Here is a 25,320-nt window from a genome sequence, read left to right on the forward strand (position 1 = left end):
TTGCCTTTTCAGCTGAGCTCAGTTAACACAAAACAGACTGGCAATCCAACCTGGGACATTCCCCAATACCATGCCAATCAACTGGGTTTTATTTCCTCTTGAGGACACTCCTCAAAACCTACCTGTTTGTTAAGGTTTTGGTCGCTGGTCATAATATCTCCTTATGTGTCTCCTCGATGTCAAATTTTGTGTGATAACATTCCTGTGAACCACCTTGGGATGTTTTATTACATTAAAGGGGCAATATAAAAGTTGTTTTTGTTGAATGAATTTTTTTTATATATAAACTACCTACTTGTAACCACCATTGCTGGACAGTGCTCAGTAACATTTAACTACCCTTATTATGACATAATGATTAGGTCACTGTAAGGAGTAAGTTGCAGCTAAACTTGCAGAAAAACAAAAAAAACTGCAAGGGGGAGAAAAAAAAACCTGAGGGGAGGCAAAAAGCTGTGTGAAAACAAAACAAAAATCAGATGGCAGTCAACGTTTACCTTACATCTTCGACCGGCGACAACCTGAGTCGGCACGACATGTTAGCCTGGGTCAACGACTCGCTTCAGTTGAACTACACAAAGATTGAGCAGCTGTGCTCAGGTGCGGCCTACTGCCAATTCATGGACATGCTCTTCCCCGGCTCCATCGCCCTGAAGAAGGTGAAGTTTCTCGCCAAGCTGGAGCACGAGTACATCCAGAACTTCAAGCTGCTGCAAGCGGCCTTCAAGAAGATGGATGTGGACAAGATCATTGCGGTGGACAAACTGATGAAAGGCAAGTTCCAGGATAACTTTGAGTTCCTTCAGTGGTTCAGGAAGTTCTACGATGCCAACTACGACGGCAAGCCCTATGATCCGGTGGTTGCCCGTCAAGGGCAGGAGGCGGGACCACCAACCAGTCCTCACGGCCCAGTCTTCAACAAGCCCAAGAAGACACTCAGCACGCTGAGTGCAGCCATGGGCCCGAGCAGCGCCAATGCCACTGCCCTGGACAAGAAGGCCCTCCGGTCGTCAGCGTCGGGCACCTACCTGCTGCGCTCCAAGACAGCCCCAAAAAGTGGTGGCTCAGCAGCAGCGCCGTGTCCTGCATACAAAAGTACCGCAGCTGTGCCAGAGAGGTCCAACATGGCGGGAAATGGCGACACGCATGTTGCTGAACTTGCCGAGCAGGTGAAAACCTTAAAGACTGACCTGGTGGAGCTGGAGAAAGAAAGAGACTTTTACTTTGGAAAGCTGAGAAACATCGAGGTGATCTGCCAGGAGAACCAGAAAGAAGACAATGTACTTATTCAGCAGGTGGAGAAAGTGCTCTACTCCATCGATGATGGATTCACTCCACGGGAGGCTGTCAATGAGCAGCCAGAAGAAGCAGAGGAATATTAAAAGGGTGAACCCATTGCCCTCCACAGCTTATTGCAAATCAACGGCTAGAGGGCGAAGCCCCCTCATTTTCTGTGAAGTTAAAAAAAAAGTTGTGTGTGCAAATTTGCTAGCGTAAGCTAAATTAAAGTGTACCTCCTTTCTCAATAAGTGGACTTACTTTGATTGCCATCATTTCAATTCCCATTTAACAAAGAAGAATGCTTTTGTGTATTTGTTCTCAGGATATGGGTGTCGTTGGCAAGGCCAGCATTTATTGCCCATCCTAGTAGCCCTTGAGGTCGTGGTGGTGAGCTCCGTGTGGCAAAGGTGCTCCCAGAGTTTTGTGAGTTTGAGAGCTACAGAGTCATAGCAGCATAGAAGGAGGCCAATTAGCCCAACAAGTCCATGTCGGCTCTCTGTAGAGCAATCCTATTAGTCCCATTCCCCCCCGCTTTATCCCTGTAGCTCTGCAAGTTTGACACAGGGATGATGACTGAAGTTCAGCAGAGCTTGATGTTGATTGTTAACCTTTGCTCTGACCCATAGGAGGTACCATCCTTGGGGAATCCAGTCAGTTGGACTGATACCTGTGGTTGTCTTCTGCTGGTGGCTCTTGCCTATGGGGAAAATGATGTAATCCCTTGCCCTAGGGAACCATGCAGCCAAAACCAGCTTTATTCATCTGCAGAGCCTCTGCTTGGTGATGAGAGTGAATGCTGGATAAATATAACAATCATAAATTTAATAAAAAGAGTTGCATTAATAAGATGCCTTTCACAACTTCAGAATGTCCCAAAGTGCTTTACAGTTAATGAAATACTTTTGAGGTGTAGTCACTCTTGTAATGTCGGAAAAGCAGCCACAAATTCATGCACAGCAAGCTCCCGCGTGATAATGGGCAGATAATCTTTTTCCCTGGTGTTTCTGGCCAGGACACTAGGGAAAACACTCCTGCTCTTCAAATAGTGCTGTGGGATGTTTTCTGTATACTTGAGAGGGTAATCAGTGCTTCAGTTTAAAGTCTCATCTGAAAGATAGCTCCTCTGACAGTGAAGCCTTTTGAAAGAAAGCATTCATAGAGTCATAGAGAGATGCAGCACTGAAACAGGCCCTTCGGCCCAACGGGTCCATGCCGACCATCAACCACCCATTTATACTAATCCTACATTAATCCCATTTTCCCTCTCACATCCCCACCTTCCTTCAGTGTTAGTCTGGTGAAAAGCAGTCTGCACGATGTTAAATGAATACATTTAATCACAAATCTCCCCTATCTCTCCTATCTCTGCCCATTTTCCTTCTATTGTAAGAATCCTCGGTGATGCCAACATTGGGTTTTCATGCTAGTTAACGAAAACTATCTTAAACACTAGGACTGACTGTACACTTCTTTAATTTCCTTGTAACACTGAATCTTATACTGAACTATATTTTTAATCCTGTGTGTGATACGCTCTGGGTAAAAGCAGCTGAAAGGTGACATGATGAGAAACTGTGGTTTGGGCCTTCAATGACCAAATGTTTTATTGGCCTGAAAGGTGTAAAAGGAACCAAATGGTCAAAAGGCAAACTTCAGCAGAAATCTAGTTGGGCGTGAAAACAGACAGTTTGCTGTGTAGGAACTGAAAAAAAATAAAACACCTCCCAACGGCCCAGATGTAGCTAGAGCAGGGTCAAAATAACTGGCTGCCTAGACCACCGTTTGGCCAGCCACTAGCATTGTTGAATGTTATAAGCTGATAGGTGCTAGACCGTGGGAAACCAAAGATCCTGAGAGTTTGACCTGGCTTGGGCGGGCATAGATGGTTCAATTACACCTTTATTATTTGGACTGTTCAAATGATAGTGGGGTAATGATTGGGTTGACTCAGTCCCCATAGGCTTTGCTGTGAAAAGAAGGTATAAAAAGGCATTCCCTGGGCAGAAAGAAAGATATTCAGCCAGAGGAGCATCCCGCAGACGCCCATCACAGAAGGATGGGGCTGGCAGAGGGACCACATGTGTACATGCCTCATTGACTGGCACAACCAGGGAGTGATTATGAAGCAATCACGCTTCTACCCAGGGTGTATGGTAATGCGGCTGCACTTTGATATTGCTGTTCTTGCATGAGCATGTGTCAAGTCTTATTTATATTGAATAAAATATAACCACTGTCATCAATAAGGGTTATCATTTCAGAATTTGAGAAAAGGGGATAAAGGGTTAATTGACTCCCTTAATCTGAATTCCAACACTATCAAAAAGTAAGATTAGCGAGGCTGTAAAATTAATGCCATTTTGTTGTAGGCTGTGGGATACTTTGGCCCTCGTGGTTCACACTTTTAGAAACAGACAGCAGAGAGCAATCCCTCATCCCATAACTTGGGGCTGCAACATTGGTGAAAGAACAGTACTCCAAACCATAACGCTTCAGAAACAGTTGTATGTAACTTATCTATTGTTTAAAGCAGCAGCACCTGAGAGTGTGCACTTTTAACTGATATGAAGATAACTTAATTTACTTTGCTAAAATATTTACAGTATTAGTTGGTTTGTCTGAGACAGGTTTTACAGGGATGTACTAAGCAGGTCAATTCAAGTACAAACATCTTGTAGGATTGATTTGAACATATGTTAGATTACCAGCTGCTTTTGAAATGAACAGTTATTTCAATTTCAGCAGGTCTGGCAGCATCCGGAGAGAGAAAAACAGAGTAAATGTTTTGGATTGGTGACCCTTTGTCAGAACTGGGAGTACTTAGAGATGTAACCATTTTTAAGGCAGGCAGGGAAAGCGGGGAGGAAGGCCTGTTCAAGCTAAACCTTTATATGTCATTAGTTAGATTTCATCTGTAGTATTGTACCCAATTCTTGGCACCACACATTAGGAAGGATATCAAGGCCTTAGAGAGGAGGGCGGAGGAGATATACCAGCATGGTTGCAGGGAGGAGAGACTGAAGAAGCTGAGATTGTTCTCCTAGGAGCAGAAATGTCTTTCCAAGATGGTCTTTCCAATTTAGAGTCATCATAAATCGTACAGCATAGAAAGGGGCCATTCGGCCCATTGTGCCTGTGTCAGCTCTTTGGCTGAGCTACCTAATTAGTCCCACTCCATTGCTCTTTCCCCAAAGCCCTGTAATTTTTTTTCCTACAAGTATTTATACAATTTCCTTTTGAATGTTACTATTGAATCTGTTTCCATCACCCCTTCAAGCAGTACATCCAGAACACAACAATTCACTGTGTTAAAAACTGTTTCCTCATTTCGCCTCTGTTTCTTCTGCCAATCACCTTAAATCTGTATCCTCTGGTTAACGATCATTCTGCCTTTGGAAACAGTTTCTCCTTATTCACTCTATCAAAACTGTTCATGATTTTGGACACCTCTGTAAAATCTCCTCTTAAATGTCTTAAGGAGAATAATTTCAGCTTCTTCAGTCTTTCCAGGTAACTAAAGTTCTTCATCCTTAGTACCATTCTAGTAAAACAATTCTACACCCTTTCTGAAGCTTTGACATCCTTTCTAATGTGTGGTGCCCAGAACTGAATGCAACTCTAGCTGAGATAACTGTTACGACCAGGTGAGAAAAGTGTCCAGGGGTCTTTTGCTATCTTTAGCTGGTCTTAATATAACAAGGTTTAATTTTAAACACACGGTGTTGTGAGCTCCCCTTTTTGTGAATCCCTGTTCAGAGTTTTCCAATTATAAGACAAAGAAACCAATTCACACAGGCTTTCTCAGGTTTAAAGAAGAAAGATGAAATTTTATTAAAACATAAACTCTAATACGGTTCACGCCTACGGATATACGATGTGCCCATGCCAGCATGCACATGCGATATAAACATGCAGATAGGAACAGAAAAGAGAAGAAAAGATAAGGTGAAACAGTTTGAGGCAATATCTTGTTATGGTGATTCGAGCTCATGGCTTAGTCCTTTTTGTAAGTAGTTTTGCTTTCATCGGGGCCCAGTAGTCTTCTTAAAACTTTGTTCACATAGGAAACTTTTCTCTCTTTGAGTTTCATGTGTTTTCACAAGATTCAGTTCTGTGGGAAGGAGATAGAAGCAGGCAGGAGAGAGGTCTTCTTGCTTCAGTTCCAGGAGAGATCTTTACTCCATGATCACATGGCTTTGTCTCTTATAATCCTTTGTTGGGAGTTCAAATTCAAAAAAATGCCAGCCAGCTAGTCATGTGACTAAAACTGGTTTGACCACATCTTGTGTGTATTGGGGAAGCAATGACTGGGTCCCTTTTGTTCCAACACTGCCAGTACTATGCAAATATCCTCCCAGTCAGGGGTTTACAATTTTAAGTTTTAATGTTCATGTGGTGAAATAATGTGTGCCTCAGTCTTGGCAGGAGGGGGATTTTACTGACACCTCCACACCCAGGGGAATGATTTGCGATTTGAAGAAAACCATACATTTCATTGCAGATTTTGAGAGAAATGTAAGATACAGAAAGTATTTCTCTCATTCATTTCCATTCAATCACCAATCTTGAAGCTCATAAAAATGGTCTGTTCTGGGTGCCAGGGCTGCTTTAATTTTCTCTTTTTCCTGCAGGACAATTAGTAGAGAGGTGGGTCTATCTTGAACTCCTTGATTCATGCAAAGCCTTTTGGCTTCAGGGGATGGGTGGTTCCCTTTCACTCTGACTGTGGGGGAGGAGTCTCTGTTACTCTCCCCTTTGTTCTCTGGGACACTCCTATTGGCAGGTATTTGTGCAGACATAACTGCATTCTCCTGTGACACTTTGACTAGGTGAGGCATCACCCTCACGGTTTCTCTGCCCCCTTAAGATCTCTCTTTGTCTCTGCAGATTCCTGTAAATGCTGTCAGCAACTCTGGTGGGGTGCTTCTAGAGTCTGCATTCACATAGGAGGATGCGGGGTCTAACATTTCATGTTTTTCTGGTTTCGTTGACCAGGCAGTAGGAGTTTTCATCTGGGATTCCTCCCAGACTTCCTTTAACCTACCCTCTTGGTCACTTTTTCCCCTTCTCTTTCTAAACTTTTTCCAGCCGTATGCCTGCCTGTCCCCTTTTGTTCTCAGTGAGGGTCCCTTACAATTCACCAGCCCTCTGCTGGAGGGTCCTCTTAAAACCGGTACAGGACTTAGGATTGTAGGTTTCACTGTAGGTGGGGGTTTCCCCTCATCCTGGCACCTGTGGCAACTCCTGCAATACTCCACCATATCCTTGTGGAGTTTTGGCCAGTCAAACTGCTGTCTTATGCAGGCTTTGGTCTTTCGTATACTGGCATGTACAGCCACTGTAGTCTCACGGGCCCTTCTTAATATTTCTCCCTGGTACCTCTGTGGCACCACTAACTGGTGAATTACTGCCCACTCCTTGCCCTCAGGTCTGTGAGGAGAACTCCATTTCCTCATCAGTACCTCATTCTTTAAATAAAGTAACTCCTGACAATGCAGCGGCCCGTGTACGTCATCAGAGCGCTCCAAGCTGCGCACATATGCAAATGGTCTCCTGCATACTGAGGTGCTGCGCATGGACAGCTTACGTCTTGCTTTGCCAGGACTAACTGGCAGAGCCCAAGTAAACGCTAACTGGTGCATGTGCAGGAAATGTTCTCGCCCCGGAAAATGTTCTCGCTCCTCAACCACTCCCTCGCTCCACGGCCGCCCGCTCCCCGCATCCCCTCCCCGCTCTCCGCCACTCACTGCCCCCTTTCCCTCCCCACCACCCCCCCATCCCTCCTAGCTCTAGGCCGTGGGCCGCTTCCCTCCTCTCGGACACTCGCTCCATCCGAAGAAGCAAAGTGGGCCGCGAGGGGTGATGGGGCGATGTAGGAGCGAGTAGTGAGAGGAGGGAAGCAGCCTGTGGCTGTGGGCTAGCATCTGGAGGGTTAGGGGAGCGGCTGGAGAGCTGGGGAGGGTAATGCGGAAGTGGGGAGTGAGGGCCCAGAGAGCGGGATGGGGCGGGTGGGGAAGTGGGGAGTGAGAGCCCGGAGTGCGGGATGGGGCGGGGGGTGGGGGGAATGAGGGGCCAGTGAATGTAATGGCACTGGAACTTCACAAAATTATGGAGGGTGTGCAGCACTGTCAGAGGTGCTGTCCATCTGATGAGACTTTAAACAGAGCAATGTTCTCCGAGTATCAATCTTGTCCATTGTGTTCTGCCATGGGTTGAAGTTATTTTTCTGTGATAAATTGAGCAGCATCATCTTTAATCCTGGCAGCTGCCTGAATGTCGCTGACAGTGACGTTTCAGTGAAACAGGCTGCATTTGTGCATGTAGTACTACAGCGCCACCTAGTGGTTGCATTACCAGCAAACACAGCCTTCTTTAAATAGTAGCAGTCAGGGATTCCCTCCTCTTCACTTTCATACTGGGCAACCTGTGCTAACTCTCGCAATACTGGGTCGGCTTGCTGATCCTCACCTAGGGAAAATCCATTTAATTCATTCCTTGGGTCTCCTAACTTTCCAAAGAAAGTTTCGGACAGGTAGACCTCATGGTCATTTGCCTGCAGTGCCAATGCAGTCTCCTCTGGGGGAGCTGGTTTGATCATGGCCTGATCCATTACACATTCAGGGAAACTGCAGGAGACCGTCTCCTGCCAACACCCTGTCTCTCTGATCCCCTGCGGTCTTTCTTTCGGTACTTGGGGGGCTACCACCTTCACCCCTGCCAGATCATTACCTAGGAACAGGTCAATCCCGTCCGCAGGCAAGCTAGGGACAATCCCTACAGTCACCGGTCCCGAAATTAGGTTGCATTCCAGGTGTGCCCGGTGTACAGGTACGGGCATACACTGTCTTCCAATACCATTCACCACCATTTTGGTGTTCACTACACTCTCTGGGGGAAAGGTCAGGCCTTTTCCCAGTAAAAGGGATCTAGTGGCCCCTGTGTCCCCGAGAATCGCTATGGGCTTGCTTGCCCCACTCGAGTGATATCAGGTTACTTTCCCTTCAAACTCAAAACCCTGATAACCTTCAGGAATCCTATTAACTTTTCCTGCACTGGCCGTAGTAAGCTTCCTGGGTTGCACTCTGACTGCAGTTAAAGCCACAGCTTGTTCTGTGTCTTCCATCAGGGTCCCATCGTCACTGAACGGGTGTGCCCTGATTAACCCCACAGGTTTTCCCTTTAGTTTTCAGCAGTCAGCCTTTAAATGCCCTGCCTTGTTACAATGGAAGCTCACAGGTCTCCAGGTCTCACTCTTGCTCACAGTACCTTCCTTTTTGGCTGGAGGAGTGTCTCCGTGGCTCCTGCTTTCCTTTCTCTCCCAGGACCGCCTGGGCGGAGATCAGAGTCCCACCCTTTGTCCTTTTCTGATTTGTGAGGGTGATTAGGAAAGGTTCTTCCTTGGGAAACAAAGAACAAAGAACAGTACAGCACAGGAACAGGCCATTTGGCCCTCCAAGCCTGCGCCGATCTTGATGCCTGCCAAAACTAACACCTTCTGCACTGCTGGGGCCCATATCCCTCTATTCCCTTCCTATAAACCGACCTATAAATTAAAGCAAACTCACTAGAACGGCTGCTTGCCAAGCTCCCTGAACCCACTGCTCCTCTACATGGCCCTTTATTGAGAGTGAGATAGAGTTTTTAAATTCCTCTAACAGAATTACTTCTCTGAGAGTCTCAACACTGAGCTGTATTTTAAGAGCCCTCAGCCACTGGTCAAAAACCAGCTGCTTACTTCTTTCTAACTCCAGATAAGTTTGATTAGCTTGCTTTTTGAGGGTTCTAAACTTTTGGCAGTAGGCTTCGGGTACTAATTCATATGCCCCGAGGATAGCATTTTTGGTCAATTCATAATTTGATTAACTCTCATATGGCAACAAAGAATAAACCTCATGGGCTTTTCCGGTTAGTTTGCTTTGCAATAAGAGAGACCAGGTGTCAGCTGGCCATTTTAGCTGCCTTGCCAGTTTCTTAAAAGGCACAAAAAATTCTTCTACATCTTCCTCATTGAATTTTGGAATTCATTGAGTGAAGTTTTAGCAATCTTGTACCTAGTCCTGAATTGTGCTCCTCCATATTTGCCATGCTTTCACTGGGGATACTCTGTCACCCTCGAGTTAACTCAAGACGCTTCAACTCTCTTCGCATTCTTTCTGGAATTTTCTTTCTCTCACTCTCCTGTTTTTCATTCTCTTCACATTCCATTTGGAAGGCCCTCTTTTCTCCATCTCCTTAAATTCAAGTTTCCTCTGTTCCAATTGTAACTTTGCTAGCCATACCCTGTCAGAGTCTGCTTCTAACATTGCTTCTGCTTCTTCAGATTCAAGGGAAAAATGGTTGGCCACTAGCCTTAGGAGTCCAGACTTCCTAGCCTTGCCACATACAGAGATCCCACACTGCTCAGTCATTTTTCTCAACTCCTCTATAGACAGTGCTTTTAACTTGTCCCAAGTTACTTCACCCTGGCTTGGAGAGCTACTCATTTCCGTTGCAGACATGTTAGTATTCAATCACACACAACCACAAGAAAACCTGTATTGATTTTTTGCTCTTTTTGATTGGGAACAATTTGGCTTCCCGCTTCCAATTCACTCGTTCATCTGTGGGTAGAATCCTGGACACTGGCACCCAAATTTCTGTGATGATAAATGTGTCTCATGGTCTTTTGCTATCTTTGCCTGGTTTTAGTGTAACAGGGTTTAATTTTGAACACACTGTGTTTTTAGCTCCCCTTTTTTCTGAATCCTTGTTCAGATTTTTCCAATTATAAGGCAGAGAAACCAATTTAAACAGGTTTTCTTGGGTTTAAAGAAGAAAGATGAAATTTTATTCAAACTTAAGGTAGCACAGGAGTCCCTGTAGCCATCCCCCTCTCTAACAGATATACCACTTTGGATACTGTTGGGGAAGGTGGCTCAGGGGAAAGCAGCAAGACCCAAGTTTTTGGCACCATGGGTGGTTCTGCTGCACAGGAGGGGAGGAAGAATAGTGGCAGGGCTATAGTGATGGGGGATTCAATTGTAAGGGGAACAGACAGGCATTTCTGCGGCTGCAAAAGGGACTCCAGGATAGTATGTTGCCTCCCTGGTGCTAGCGTCAAGGATGTCTCTGAGCAGCTGCAGGGCTTTCTGAGGGGGGAGGGTGAGCCGCCAGTTGCCGTGGTACTTATCGTTATCAACAACATAGGTAAAAAAAGGATGAGGTCCTACAAGCTGAATAGAGGGAGTTAGGACATAAATTAAAAAGTAGGACCTCAAAGGTAGTAATCTCAGGATTACTACCAGTGCCACGTGCTAACGAGAGCAGAAATAGCAGGATATGTCAGATGAATACATGGCTGGAGAAATGGTGTAGGGTGGAGGGATTCAGATTCCTGGGACATTGGCACCAATTCTGGGGAAGATGTGACCTGTACAAGCTGGACGGGTTGCATCGGGGCAGGACCGGGACCAATTTCCTTGGGGCGGTAGGGGGTGGGGTTGTTTGCCAGTGCTGTTTGGGAGGGTTTAAATTAGAATAACAAGGGGATGGGAATATGAGCAGGGAGACAGAGGAGGGGGAAACAAGGATAGAAATAAAAGACAGAAAGGTAAGAAGCAAAAGTGGAAGGCAGAGAAAACAAGGGCGAGAAATAACTGGAGCCATATTGCAAAATAAAGCTAAGATGACTAACAATGTTAAAAAGACAAGCCTAAAGGCATTGTCTCTCAATGTGCGGAGTATTCGCAATAAGGTAGGCAAATTAATGGTGCAAATGGATGTAAATGGATATGATATAGTTGCGAATACGGAGATATGGCTTCAGGGTGACCAAGGATGGGAACTGAACATCCAGGGGTATTCAATATTTAGGAAGGACAGGCAAAAAAGAAAAGGAGATGGAGTAGCGTTGTTAGTAAAAGAGGAAATCAATACAATAGTGAGGAAGGATATTAGCTCAGAGAATCCTGATGTGGTATCTATATGGGTGGAGCAAAGAAATACCAAGGGGCAGAAAATGTTAGGGGTTGTATATAGACCACCAAACAGCAGTGGTGATGTAGAGGATGGCATTAAACAGGAAATAGGAGATGCATGCAATAAGGGTGCAACTGTAATTATGCGTGACTTTCATCTACATGTAGATTGAGCAAACCAAATTAGCAATAACACTGTAGAGGAGGAAATCCTGGAGTGCGTACATGATGGTTTTTTGGACTAGTATGTTGAGGAACCAACTAGAGAACAGGCCATCCTAGACTGGGTATTGTGTAATGAGAAAGGATTAGTTAGCAATCTTGTTGTGTGGGGTCCCTTGGGGAAGAGCGACCATAACATGATAGAATTCTTCATTAAGGTGGAGAGTGAGAGAGTTGATTCCGAGACTAGGGTCCTGAATCTAAATAAAGAAAACTATGAAGGTATTGAACCCTTTGCTGAGTCTATTAGGAAGGATGCGAGCATAAGAGGGGTGACAATCCCAGGCAGCGGAGGCACTCAGGTTAAAACCTCCATGTACATGGATGACATTGCCGTCTTCTGCTCGGATCCGCTGTCCGTGCGCAGACTGATGAGCATCTGCGACCAGTTTGAACTGGCCTCGGGAGCCAAAGTTAACCACGGCAAGAGCGAGGCCATGTTCTTTGGGAACTGGGCAGACCGATCCTTTGTCCCCTTCACCGTCAGGTCAGGTTACCTGAAGGTGCTGGGGATATGGTTCGGAAGGGCCGAGGCGTGCACCAAAACCTGGGAGGAGCGAGTAGCCAAGGTAAAACAAAAGTTGAGCATGTGGGGGCAGCGATCTCTCTCCATTGTGGGTAAGAACCTGGTCATCAGGTGCAAGGCTCTCACGTTGTTGCTCTACGTGGCGCAGGTCTGGCCCATACCCAACTCCTGCGCTGTGGCGGTCACCCGAGCCATTTTCTGCTTCATCTGGGGATCTAAAATGGACCGGGTCCGGAGGAACACGATGTTCAAATCTCTGGATAAGGGCGGGAAAAATGTACCCAATGTGGCCCTCATCCTGATGACCACCTTCGTGTGCGGCTGCATCAAGCTGTGTGTAGACCTCCAGTACGCAAACTCCAAGTGTCACTACGTGCTGAGGTTCTATCTGTCCCCAGTGTTGCGAAGGATGGGCCTGGTCACATTGCCGCGGAACGCTCCATGCAGTTGGGCCGTGCCGTACCACCTATCCTTCGTGGAGCAGTTTCTGCGGGAAAACACCTTTGACCACCGGTCCATCAGGCAGTGGTCTGCACGGAATGTCCTCAAGGCCCTACGGGAAAAGGAGACGGTGGATCCTGTCGGATGGTTCCCCGAGCAGACCGTCAAAGTCATTTGGCGGAATGCCTCATCACCAGAACTTTCAAACAAGCACCAAGATGTAGCTTGGCTGGTGGTGAGAAGGGACCTCCCCGTCAGATCCTTCATGCACGCCCGAAGTCTCGCCCCCTCTGCACAATGCCCCCGTGGTGGCTGTGGTGGGGAAGAGACGGTTGCCCACCTCCTCCTGGAATGTGTCTTTGCAAAGCAGGTGTGGAAAGGGATGCAGTGGTTTTTGTCGAGGTTCATCCCAAGCAGTTCTGTAACACAGGAGTCTGTGCTCTACGGGCTGTTCCCAGGGACACACACCGAGACAAACATCAACTGCTGCTGGAGGACTATCAATTCGGTGAAAGACGCCCTTTGGTCTGCCCTAAACTTGCTGGTCTTCCAGCGCAAAGAGTTGTCCACGACCGAATCTTGCAGACTGGCACATTCCAAGGTCCAGGACTACGTGCTGAGGGACGCAATAAAGCTTGGGTCAGCCACAGCAAAGGCTCAATGGGGAAAGACCACAGTGTAAGGTCCCCCCACCAAGCTGAACTGAGGGGCTGGATTCATGGGAAACCCCTCGAACTGTATCGGGAAAATTTTGTGTGCTGTAAATGTAAAAATGTATATGGCATGACAATGAAATGGAAGGGTTGTGAGGCAACTCATAATTGTATAGAAGGAAACTGATCACCTTTGCACTGTTTGTATTTTTTGACTTGATGCTGTTTGGAAACTGTTTGGGCATGTAATTTTTACAGATTTTTATGAAAAAGTATATTTTGAAAAAAAAATGAAGGTATGAGGTGCAAGACGGCTATGATAGATTGGGGAACGTTACTTAAAGGGTTGACAGTGGATAGGCAATGGCTAGCATTTAAAGAGCGCATGGATGAATTACAACAATTGTACATTCCTGTCTGGCACAAAAATAAAATAGGAAGGGTGGCTCAACCGTGACTTACAAAAGAAATTAGGGATCGTATTAGATCCAAAGAGGAGAAATATAAAATGGCCAGAACAAGCAGCAAAGCTGAGGATTGGGAGCAGTTTAGAATTCAGCAAAGGTGGATAAAGGGATTGATTAAGAAGGGGAAAATAGAGTATGAGAGTAAGCTTGCAGAAAACATAAAAACTGACTGTAAAAACTTCTATAGATATGTGAAGAGAAAAAGATTAGTGAAGACAAATGTGGGTCCCTTACAGTCAGAAAAGGGGGAATTTATAATGGGAAACAAAGAAATGGCAGACCAATTAAATACATACTTTGGTTCTGTCTTCACAAAGGAGGACTCAAATTACCTCCCAGAAATGTTGGGGAACAGAGAGTCTAATGAGAAGGAGGAACTGTATGAAATCAGTATTAGTAGGGAAATGGTGTTAGGGAAATTGATGGGATTGAAGGCTGATAAATCCCCAGGGCCTGATAATCCACATCCTAGAGTACTTGAGGAAGTGGCCCTTGAAATAGTAGATGCATTGCTGGTCATTTTTCAAAATTCTATAGACTCTGGAACAGTTCCAACGGATTGGAGGGTAGCTAATGTAACCCCATCATTTAAAAAAGGAGGCAGAGAGAAAACAGGGAATTATAGACCAGTTAGCCTGACATCAGTAGCGGGGAAAATGATATTTATAAAAGATGTAATAGCCGAGCACATGGAAAACAATGCCATGATCGGACAAAGTCAACATGGATTTACGAAAGGGAAATCATGCTCGACAAATCTACTGGAATCTTTTGAGGATGTAGCTAGTAGAATAGATAAAGGAGAACAAGTGGATGTGGTGTATTTGGACTTTCAGAAGGCTTTCGATAAGGTCCCACATAAGAGGTAAGCATGTAAAATTAAAGCGCATGGGATTGGGGGGTAAGGTACTGACATGGATAGAGAACTGGTTGGCAGACAGAAAACAGAGAGTAGGAATATACAGGTCTTTTTCTGAGTGGCAGACAGTGACTAGTTAGGTACCACAGGGATCAGTGCTAGGACCCCAGCTATTCACAATGTACACTAATGATATAGATGAGGGAATTAAATGTAATATATCTAAGCTTGCAAATGACACAAAGCTGGGTGGGAGTGTAAGCTGTGAGGAGGATGCAGAGAAGCTCCAGTGTGATTTGGACAGGTTGACTGAGTGGGCAAATACATGGCAGATTTAGTATAATGTGGATAAATGTTAGGTTGTCCACGTTGGTGGCAAAAACAGAAAGGCAGATTTATTATCTGAACGGCGATAGATTGGAAAAGGGGGAGGTGCAGCGACACCTGAGTGTCCTTGTGCACCAGTCGCTGAAAGTAAGCATGCAGGTGCAGCAGGCAGTTAAGAAGGCAAATGGTATGTTGGCCTTCATAACGAGAGGATTAGAGTACAGGAGCAAGGATATCTTGCTGCAATTATACAAGGCCTTGGTGAGACCACATCTGGAGTATTGTGTGCAGTTTTGGTCTTATCTGAAGAAGGATCTTCTTGCTATGGAGGGAGTGCAGCAAAAGTTCACCAGACTGATTCCTGGCATGGCAGGATTGACATATGAAGAGTGATTGGGTTGATTAGGCTTGTATTCACTAGAGTTTAGAAGAATGAGAGGGATCTCCTAGAAACCTACAAAATTCTAACAGGACTAGGCAGACTAGATGCAGGAAGGATATTCCCGATGGCAGGGGAGTCCAGGACCAAGGGTCACAATCTAAGGATAAGGGGTAAGCCATTTAGGACTGAGATGAGGAGGGATTTCTTCACCCAGAGAGCGGTGAACCTGTGGAATTCTTTACCACAGAAAACAGTTGAGGCCATATCATTAAATATATTCAAGAAAGAGTTAGATATAGTTCTTAGGCCTCTGGAAATTGAGTGGACAAATACATGATGATCAGGAGATACCTATGACCCCACTTAGTCTTAGGTAGGGGTCCAACACAATCCACAAGAACCCTACTAAATGGATCATCGAATGCAGGTATCGGTATTAATGGGACTGGCTTAATTGAAGGCTGTGGCTTCCCAACCATCAGGCAAGTATGGATACTTCACTCTCAAACCGAAAATTTGTATTGTTTTCTGCAACCTGATTCACTTTATCAGTAACGTGGGAGAAACTACCAGCTTGTTATGAACCTTACCCGCTAGGTCCGTATTTCCTAGGCGACACCATTTGACTGTACACAAGCGACGGGTTTGTTTTTCCATTTCCAACACTCAGCCTTCACATGTCCTTTTTTATGACAAAAATAGCATGTTGGTCCCTTGAACCAAACCTGTCCTCCGGACGTTCTCTTTTAGTAAACTCAGGAGTGTCTGTGTCTTTACCTTAGCCATCTTTCTCAATAGAACCAGATCTTTTTTCATTACCAAACTTCCCATCTCTCCAATTTCTCTGAAAATTTCCAAATTGGGGCCTGTGATACAGTTCTTATGAACCAATTCATAATCATCTGCCGCTATTGCGGCTTCCTTTATTCTATGAACTTTATGTTCTTCCAGGTGGGACCTTATTCCCGAAAGGACACTGTTTTTGAATTCTTCGATCAGAATCACTTCCCTAAGGCTTGTGCATCCTTCACTGATCTATAGCAACTACCAAACACCATTTCCTTCTTTGTAGCAAATTCAACATATGTTTGGCCTTGTTTCCTTTTTAAATTTTTGAATTTCTGTCTGTCGGCCTCTTGTACCAACTCATATGCCTTGAGAACAGCAGTCTTTACTTTGTCATAGTCTCATGAGTGCTCTTCTGAAAGAGATGAGTACAGCTTCAAAGCTTTCCCTATGAAAACACTCTGTAGGAGCATTGTCCAAGATGAGCTAGGCCAATTCGAATTCGTGGCAATTTTCTCGGATGACACAAAGTGCATTTCTACTCTCTCCTCACTCAGTTTAGGTACCAAGCGATTATTCTTTGCCAAATCAAAAGTATGGGGAGTTTGCTCTAGGTCATTCTCACTTTTCATCCCCAATGCACGTTCATGGATTTTGAGCTTTTCCCTTTCCAATTCTAATGTCTGCCTTTCCCTTTCCCTTTCTCTTTTGAATTCTAATTCAAGTTTTCGCATTTCTCTTTCTTTTTCTTCTATTTCCCTTTCTCTTTCAGATTCAAGCTTTTTCATTTCTCTTTCTCTTTCTAACTTTTCCCTTTCTAATTTTATCTTCTCTATTTCAAATTTTCTTGTTTCCCTAACTTTTGCTAATTCAATTTTGGTTAGTTTTACTTGAGCACTAACAGAAACATCCTTTTCTTTCTCAAGCTCGAAGCCACAAGCTTCAGTGATCTCCACCTTCCGAGGCCCTAAGTTTAAGCTGACCCCTAAGGAGGTGATGGTGTAGTGGTAATGTCACTAGACTGGTAATGTCACTAGACAGGCAATGCAGAGGACCAGGCTAGTACTCTGGAGATATGGTTCAAATCTCACCACAGCACATGATAAATCTGGAATTGAAAAGCTAGTCTAATGGTGATTATGAAGCCTTTGTTGTAAAAACCCATCTGGTTCACTAATGTCCTTTAGGGAAGGAAATTTGCTGTCTTTACCTCATCTTGCCCACAGCAATGTGGTTGACTCTTAAATGCCCACTGAAATGGCCTAGCAAGTCACTCAGTTCAAGGGTAATTAGAGATGGGCAACAAATGCTGGCCAAGCCAGTGATGCCCACAACTCATGAATTAAAAAAAATACCCTTCAAATTATCCTTTGTCAACAGTTCCAAGACACTAAGAGACAAATCCTCTCTCTCCACAAATCCTGATCATCAAAGGTACTCAGGCTGATTTCCCACTGAATACAGCATACAATGTGACTCCTGACAATGCATCTGGCACCCCGATATCATCAGAGCACTCCCAGCTGCGCACATGCGCAGAACGGTCTCGTGTTGTCAGTAAGGTGCTGAGCATGCAGAGCCTATGTTCTTGCCAGGATTAATTCGCGCATGCGTGCAAAAACGTCATCACGTGCTGAAACGTCAGCCCGCTTCTCTTCCCTGGCGCTGCCTCCCGCGCCCGTCTGCTCGCCTCTGCCTTCCCTCAGCCACACGCTCCCCGCTTCAAACCATCCCCGCCCACCTGTCTGTCACTTCATTCCCATCAGCCGCTCGCTCCACTCCCCCCTTCAAACCAGCCCCCCTCCCCATCAGCCACTTGCTCCAGGCCTCGCCGCTTCATTTCCCCCCATCGATCCCTCCCACTTCCCCCCCCTCCCAGCTCCCTCCCACTTTCCCCTCTCCCCCAGTCTCTCACTTGCACTCTCCTTCCCCTCCCTTGATAATCCCTCTTGCCACTCCTTTTCTCTTCCCCTGTGGGGAGTGGGGAGTGGGGAGTGAGAAGCGGGAGGGAGCGGGGGGGGGGGGGGGGGGGTGAGGGGATGAAGTGGCGAGGCCCAGAGCGAGTGTCCATCGAGGGGGGCAGGGGTGGGTTTGAAATGGGAGTGAGTGGACGACGGGGGTGGGGTTTGAAGCAATGAGCGGAACGAGCGGCTGATGGGGATGTTGCGGTGAGGGGGAGCGAGTGGCCAACAGGTGGGGTGGGGGGTTGAGGCAGGGAGCACGTGGCTGAGGGAAGGCTGAGGCCTGGAGTCAGCGGCGAGCAGACAGGCGTGGGAGGCAGCGCAGGGGAAGAGAAGCGGGATATTGTTGGAGGTGCAGTGGGATCGCAGTGATTGAATTTCATTTTTTAGTGATAAATTGAGCAGCACCATCTTTAATCCTGGCAGCTGCCTAAAATGCCGCAGACAGTGAGGTTTCAGTGCATGAGGCTGCATTTCTGCATGTGCAAGTACTGTGCCACCTAGTGGTTGCATTGTTAGCAAATGCAGCCGACAGCAAAAGTAAATCTGAAACCTTGATTCTTTAAATTCCGGAAAATTTCACAGCTTAATTAGGATCATATGCTGGATGAGCCCCCAATTTTCTTATGATCCCTCTGGAGGTAAACAAACCAAAAGAACTGAATTTACCAAATGTCCCTAATAAACAAACCAAATGGATCAGATTTCACTTTTATAACTTTAACTTTAACAATCAAATCAAAATCAACATAAATTAAATAAGAATTAACAGACAAATCATGATCAACATATATATAAATATATATATATATTACAAGTTACACATTAACTATCAGATACAGTGGTGCAGTAGTTAGCAGTGCAGTCTCATAGCTCCTGCAACCCGGGTTCGGTTCTAGGTACTGCTGATGCAGAGTTTGCAAGTTCTCCCTGTGACTGCGTGTGTTTCCTCTGGGTGCTCTGGTTTCCTCCCAGATACCAAAGACTTGTGGGTTGATAGGTAAATTGGCCATTGTAAAATAAATTGCCCCTAATGTAGGTGGGAGCATTGAGGGAAGGTGGGGATGTGAGAGGGGGAAAAAAATTGGATTAATGTAGGATTAGTAAAAATGGGTGGTTGACGGCCAGCATGGACTTGGCGGGCTGAAGGGCCTGTTTCGGTGCTGTATCTCTCTATGACAACAAAGATAGATCTCACGGACTTACTGAACAGTTCACTCAGCAAAATGGCACCAATTAGAGCCTCAAAACTCTGACCATCAATTAGATCTCATGCTCCTATAGAGTCACAGAGCTATACAGCACAGAAATAGGCCCTTTAACCCATTGTGTCCGTGCCGGCCATCAAGCACCTACCTATTCTAATCTCAATTTCCAGCACTTGGCCCATAGCCTTGTATGCTATGGTGTTTCAAGTGTTCATCTAAATACTTCTGAAATGTTGTGAGTGTTTCTGCCTCTACCACCCCTTCAGGCAGTGTGCTCCAGATTCCAACCACCCTTTGGGTGAAATTTTTTTTCCTCAAATTCCCTCTAAACCTCCTGCACCTTACCTTCAATCTATGCCCCCTGGTTATTAACACCTCCGCTAAGGGAATAAGTTTCTTCCTATCTACCCTATCTATGCCCCTCATAATTTTGTATTCCTCAATCAGGTCCCCACCTCAGCCTTCTCTGCTCGAAGGAAAACAACCCCAGCCTATCCAGTCTCTCTTCATAGCTGAAATGCTCAAGCCCAGGCAACATCCTGGTGAATCTCCTCTGCACCCTCGCCAGTGCAATCACATCCTTCCTATAGTGTGGCGACCAGAACTGTACACAGTACTCCAGCTGTGGCCTAACTAGAGTTTTATACAGCTCCAACATAATCTCCCTGCTCTTATATTCTATGCCTCAGCTAATAAAGACAAGTATCCCAAGAATACACTCAATGAACTCATCCTCCAGGCTACCTTTGCCAAGTGAACTGTCCAATCGATATGAAGATATAAAGCACCCATGATTATTACAGTATCTTTCTTACAAGCCCCCATTATTCCTTGATTTATGATTGATTGCTTAATGGAATTCACACTCGAGATTAAGTGACATGCGAGGAATTTATTTACAGGCAAACCTAATTCTGGATAGCAGGAATTTAATCTCCAAGAAATGATGATGGACTTGCCTTTAGGACGATGTAAATGGAGTTTTCAAGGCTGAAAGGGATTGACACAGTTGATCCAGGCAAATAGGTCACTTAGCTGAATGGTGTCAGGGACATAAGTTAACATTTGGAAATTATTGATGAAAGGTTGAATAGTCTGATTCACTCATATAACCCCAGTGTCTCTGTAAAGTCCCTTGCACCCACCCCAAGTGCCCCTGCCCCACAAACCACAATCCAAACAGGTACCTGCCCAGGCTCCATATTTAGATATTCAGTAACAGCGAAGATGACGCAGTAGCTATTTGCCTTTAAAGTTAGCTTCCAATAAGTCAACCTCATACTTCGCTTGCAGCTAAAAATGTTGCTAATGTGGCAGTATCAGCCAATGAGAATTCATGCTTTCACTTCCAATCGATAAGACATTTTTTACATTCACTTGTGCTTTGATCAATGTGGGTTTCTGACACCAGCTGTGTTCCACCCTGGTGACTATTTTGACAGAGATGACCCTTGACAGGGGTGCACTTAACCTTGCAAAGACTTCAATTTGTATATCAGGACCTACTTAATTTTTCTGTGCTCATGTTCTCATCCATATGAAACGAATTGTGTACAAGACATGTTGCTGGCAGGAAAATGGTTCAAAATATGAAGGATACTGGTAGTCAAGGATATTCCTTGGGTGAGCTCATAAATTCTGTTTAGAACGAAGCGAGTGATGTCCTTGCCTAGGATTCCCTTATCCCTAGCGGAGGAGAAAAACGAAAAGTCACGGTCATGATCAGTCTTCCCTCTAGATCAGAGATGTCCAAACTCTATGTTGTCATGGCCACAATAGTTTGGCACTGTGGAGCCTCAGGGACCACATATAAAAGTTTAATTTCATGCTCCCTTAAATTAGTATTTTTCCCAGTTGCTGACACTAACAGATTTGGTGTTCTGATTTAAGATTCATCTACCAATGATACAACAGTGTGAAGCCTTTTCTAAACCTGCAGGCTGACAAAATTCAAACAGGATAAGCCAATGAACAAGAGATATGAAAAATAGCAACACTTAGTTGCCTGGGTTTTGAGGGCCAGATTTCTGGCTTGAGGGGTTGTGGGAATGTGAGTTCATATTGCCCATATACCTCGTTGTTTGTGACATCAACACACGATGAGTTACAACAGCTTTCAGTTCTGCTGAACAGGGGATGCTTTGTGAAACAGGCCTAGTTGAAGGAAGGTCATTTATCCATGTCTTAAGGGTTTGGGGCATGTTGGGTTGGTCAGTCTTTATAGTAATAAAGTGACTGAAGAGCTTAAATAGACCATATAACCATGGTAACAGAAAGATTGGGAGAGATTGAGATGAATATAAGTGTTTCTTCCAAGATGCAGCCACCAAGTCTTATCTGACAGCAGTTCCACTTCAAACCAAATTCCACAGGTACTGACTTCAACCAATACCTCCTCAGCTCTGCTCTTGACAGTCTTGATGGTGTGGATCCACCATTATTAACTTAAGTAATAGAAACAGCTGCAGCCAGTTACTGGATCCAGCCTTCACTTTCTTCAGCTTGTCTGCATTCCACCCGTGAGAGACACAAACACACAGCAGCACATAGCTTGCAGACAGAACACAGTCCAGCGAGGAAAAGACCTAGACCTGAGATCATGCAATGTTGATGAATAAGACAATAAATAGTGTTTGTGTTGTATCTGAATATAAAGCCTGCAGTTATCATTTAATGAATACTTAAGAACACAGCACAACACTACAGCCACTCTTCCCCAGACACTTCCAGCACCTGTTGCAGCCAGAATGCACATCTTATTTAAGAGGTGCAAGCTGGTTTTATGTAGTGCAGACTAACATTCAGTGGTGCTCACCTCACAGGTATTTGGGTCCCCTGCAGAGAGGTGCAGCCATTCAATAGCACATTTAGCATTGGGCTGCATGCTGCTATCATTTAAATTAGCAGGCAGCATAAAGTTTGCATGCTGCCTGCATTGGAAGAATGGCTACGGGTCATCCTGCATTGTGATCCCTACTCCTGTTTTCAGGGGCTATCAAACTATACCCCCAAAATTGTTCTCTATAAGAAGAGCCTGCTCTAATCAACACTAACAGAATTTCTTATCCACAGCTGTTGCATAAGTTTCTAATTCACTTGAAAAAGCCCTTCAAAACACTCCTGCAGGGGATGCAGAGACGAAGTAGACCCACATCAGAGACACCATCTATGACTCAGCAATGACCACCTTTGGCAAATGTGAGAAGCAGAATGCAGACTGGTTTCAATCTCACTTTGAAGAGCTGGAACCTGTTATAGCCACCAAGTGCATCGCACTGCTGAACTACAAGAAAGCCCCCAGCGAGTTAACATCCGTAGCACTTAAAGTAGCCAGAAGTGCTGCACGAAAAACAGCCAGGCACTATGCAAATGACTACTGGCAACACCTATGCAGTCGTATTCAGCTGGCCTCCGACACCGGAAACATCAGAGGAATGTATGATGGCATTAAGAGAGCTTTTGGGCCAACCATCAAGAAGATCGCTCCCTCAAGTCTAAATCAGGGGACACGATCACTGACCGACGCAAGCAAATGGATCGCTGGGTGGATCACTACCTAGAACTGTACTCCAGGGAAAATGTTGTCACTGATACCGCCCTCAATGCAGCCCAATCTCTGTCAGTAATGGATGAGCTGGATCAACAGCCAACAAAATTGGAACTCAGTGATGCCATTGATTCTCTAGCCAGTGGAAAAGCCCCTGGAAAGGACGGCATTGCCCCTGAAATAATTAAGAGTGCCAAGCCTGCGATACTCTCACAACTCCATGAACTGCTTTGCCTGTGCTGGGATGAGGGAGCAGTACCACAGGACATGCGCGATGCCAATATCATCACCCTCTATAAGAACAAGGGTGACTGCGGTGACTGCCACAATTACCATGGAATCTTTCTGCTCAGCATAGTGGGGAAAGTCTTCGCTCGAGTCATTTTAAACAGACTCCAGAAGCTGGCTGAGCGTGTCTACCCTGAGGCACAGTGCGGTTTTCGAGCAGAGAGATCCACCATTAACATGCTGTTCTCTTCGCCAGCTACAGGAGAAATGCCATGAACAACAGATGCCCCTCTACGTTGCTTTCATTGATCTCACCAAAGCCTTTGACCTCGTCAGCAGACGTGGTCTCTTCAGACTACTGGAAAAGATCGGATGTCCACCAAAGCTACTAAGTATCATCACCTCATTCCATGACAATATGAAAGGCACAATTCAGCATAGCGGTGCCTCATCAGACCCCTTTCCTATCCTGAAACAGGGTTGTGAAACAGGGCTGTGTTCTCGCACCTACACTGTTTGGGATCTTCTTCTCACTACTGCTCTCACATGGGTTCAAGTCTTCAGAAGAAGAAGCGGCACAGTGGCGCAGTGGTTAGCACTGCAGCCTCACAGCTCCAGTGACCCGGGTTCAATTCTGGGTACTGCCTGTGTAGAGTTTGCAAGTTCTCCCTGTGTCTGCGTGGGTTTCCTCCGGGTGCTCCGGTTTCCTCCGACAAGCCAAAAGACTTGCAGGTTGGTAGGTAAATTGGCCATTATAAATTGCCCCTAGTATAGGTAGGTGGTAGGGAAATATAGGGACAGGTGGGGATGTGGTAGGAATATGGGATTAGTGTAGGATTAGTATAAATGGGTGGTTGATGGTCGGCACAGACTCGGTGGGCCGAAGGGCCTGTTTCAGTGCTGTATCTCTAAACAAGAAGGAATTTTCCTCCACACAAGATCAGAGGGCAGGTTGTTCAACCTTGTCCATCTAAGAGCGAAGAACAAAGTACGGAAAGTCCTCATCTGGGAACTCCTCTTTGCTGACGATACTGCATTAACATCTCACACAGAAGCGTGTCTGCAGAGACTCATCGACAGGATTGCAGCTGCCTGCAACGAATTTGGCCTAACCATCAGCCTCAAGAAAACGAACATCATGGGACAGGACGTCAGAAATGCTCCATCCATCAATATCGGCGACCACGCTCTGGAAGTGGTTCAAGAGTTCACCTACCTAGGCTCAACTATCGCCAGTAACCTGTCTCTCGATGCAGAAATCAACAAGCGCATTGGAAAGGCATCCGCTGCTATGTCCAGACTGGCCAAGAGAGTGTGGGAAAATGGCGCATTGACACGAAACACAAAAGTCCGAGTGTTTCAAGTCTGTGTCCTCAGTACCTTGCTCTATGGCAGTGAGGCCTGGACAACGTATGTCAGCCAAGAGCAACGTCTCAATTCATTCCATCGTCGCTGTCTCTGGAGAATCCTTGGCATCAGGTGGCAGGACTGTATCTCTAACGCATAAGTCCTCGAGGCGGCCAACATCCCCAGCATATACACCCTACTGAGCCAGGGGTGCTTGAGATGGCTTGGCCATGTGAGCCGCATGGAAGATGGCAGGATCCCCAAGGACGTATTGCACAGCGAGCTCGTCACTGGTATCAAACCCACCAGCCGTCCATGTCTCCGCTTTAAAGATGTCAGCAAACGCGACATTGACCACAAGTCGTGGGAGTCAGTTGCCAGTAATCGCCAGAGCTGGAGGACAGCCATAAAGGCGGGGCTAAAGATTGGCAAGTTGGAGAGACTTAGCAGTTGGCAGGAAAAAAGACAGAAGTGCAAGGGGAGAGCCAACTGTGTAACAGCCCTGACAACCAATTTTATCTGCAGCACCTGTGGAAGAGTCTGTCACTCTAGAATTGGCCTTTATAGCCACTCCAGGCGCTGCTTCACCAACCACTGACCACCTCCAGGCGCTTACCCATTGTCTCTCGAGACAAGGAGGCCAAAGAAGAAGAGCCTGCTCTAATGCTCGCTCCATAGGAAAAAAAGACTTGCATTAATATAGCACCTTTCAGGATATCCCAAAGCACTTTGCAGCCAATGCAATACTTTTAAATGTGGTTACTGTTGTAATGGCAGAAACATGACAGTGAAGTGCACAGCAAGCTCCTACAAAGAGCAATGAGGTAATTACCAGAGGATCTGTATTAGTGATGTTGGATGAGGGATAAATATTGGACAGGGCACCAGGGAGAACTCCACTGCCCTTCTTTGAATAGTGCCGTGGGATTTTTGATGTCCACCTGAGAGATCAGATGGGGCTCCCATTTTAACAACTCATACAGTCGATGGATCCTCTTACAGTGCAGCACTCCCTCAGTACTGCACTGGAGTGTTGACCGAAATTATGTGATGAATTCTCTGGAGTGGAACTTGAACCCATGAGCTTCTGATGCGGAAGCAAGAGTGCTATCACTGAACTTTAATGCTT

General features: G+C 45.7%; 1 protein-coding gene across 2 annotated transcripts; it reads left to right on the forward strand.

Annotated features, from left to right (window-relative positions):
- The first annotated feature begins 479 nt into the window (after window positions 1-479).
- On the forward strand, window positions 480-1,382 carry LOC137346474 (microtubule-associated protein RP/EB family member 1-like). 2 transcript variants are annotated; one of them, XM_068009929.1, is made up of 2 exons: window positions 480-948; window positions 1,048-1,382. In XM_068009929.1, exons 1-2 carry the CDS (start codon window positions 480-482, stop codon window positions 1,380-1,382), a joined length of 804 nt encoding a protein of 267 aa, XP_067866030.1. The 2 variants fall into 2 exon arrangements, with proteins under 2 accessions (XP_067866030.1, XP_067866029.1); XM_068009928.1 differs by having other exon boundaries at window positions 480-1,382.
- Window positions 1,383-25,320: the final 23,938 nt, after the last annotated feature.

The sequence above is a fragment of the Heterodontus francisci genome, chromosome 30 (genome assembly GCF_036365525.1).
Source record: "Heterodontus francisci isolate sHetFra1 chromosome 30, sHetFra1.hap1, whole genome shotgun sequence".
NCBI lineage: Eukaryota > Metazoa > Chordata > Chondrichthyes > Heterodontiformes > Heterodontidae > Heterodontus > Heterodontus francisci.

Bases quoted from the DNA above. Each gene is read 5' to 3' on its own strand.
- LOC137346474 (XM_068009928.1), top strand. From the start codon at position 480: ATGGCAGTCAACGTTTACCTTACATCTTCGACCGGCGACAACCTGAGT.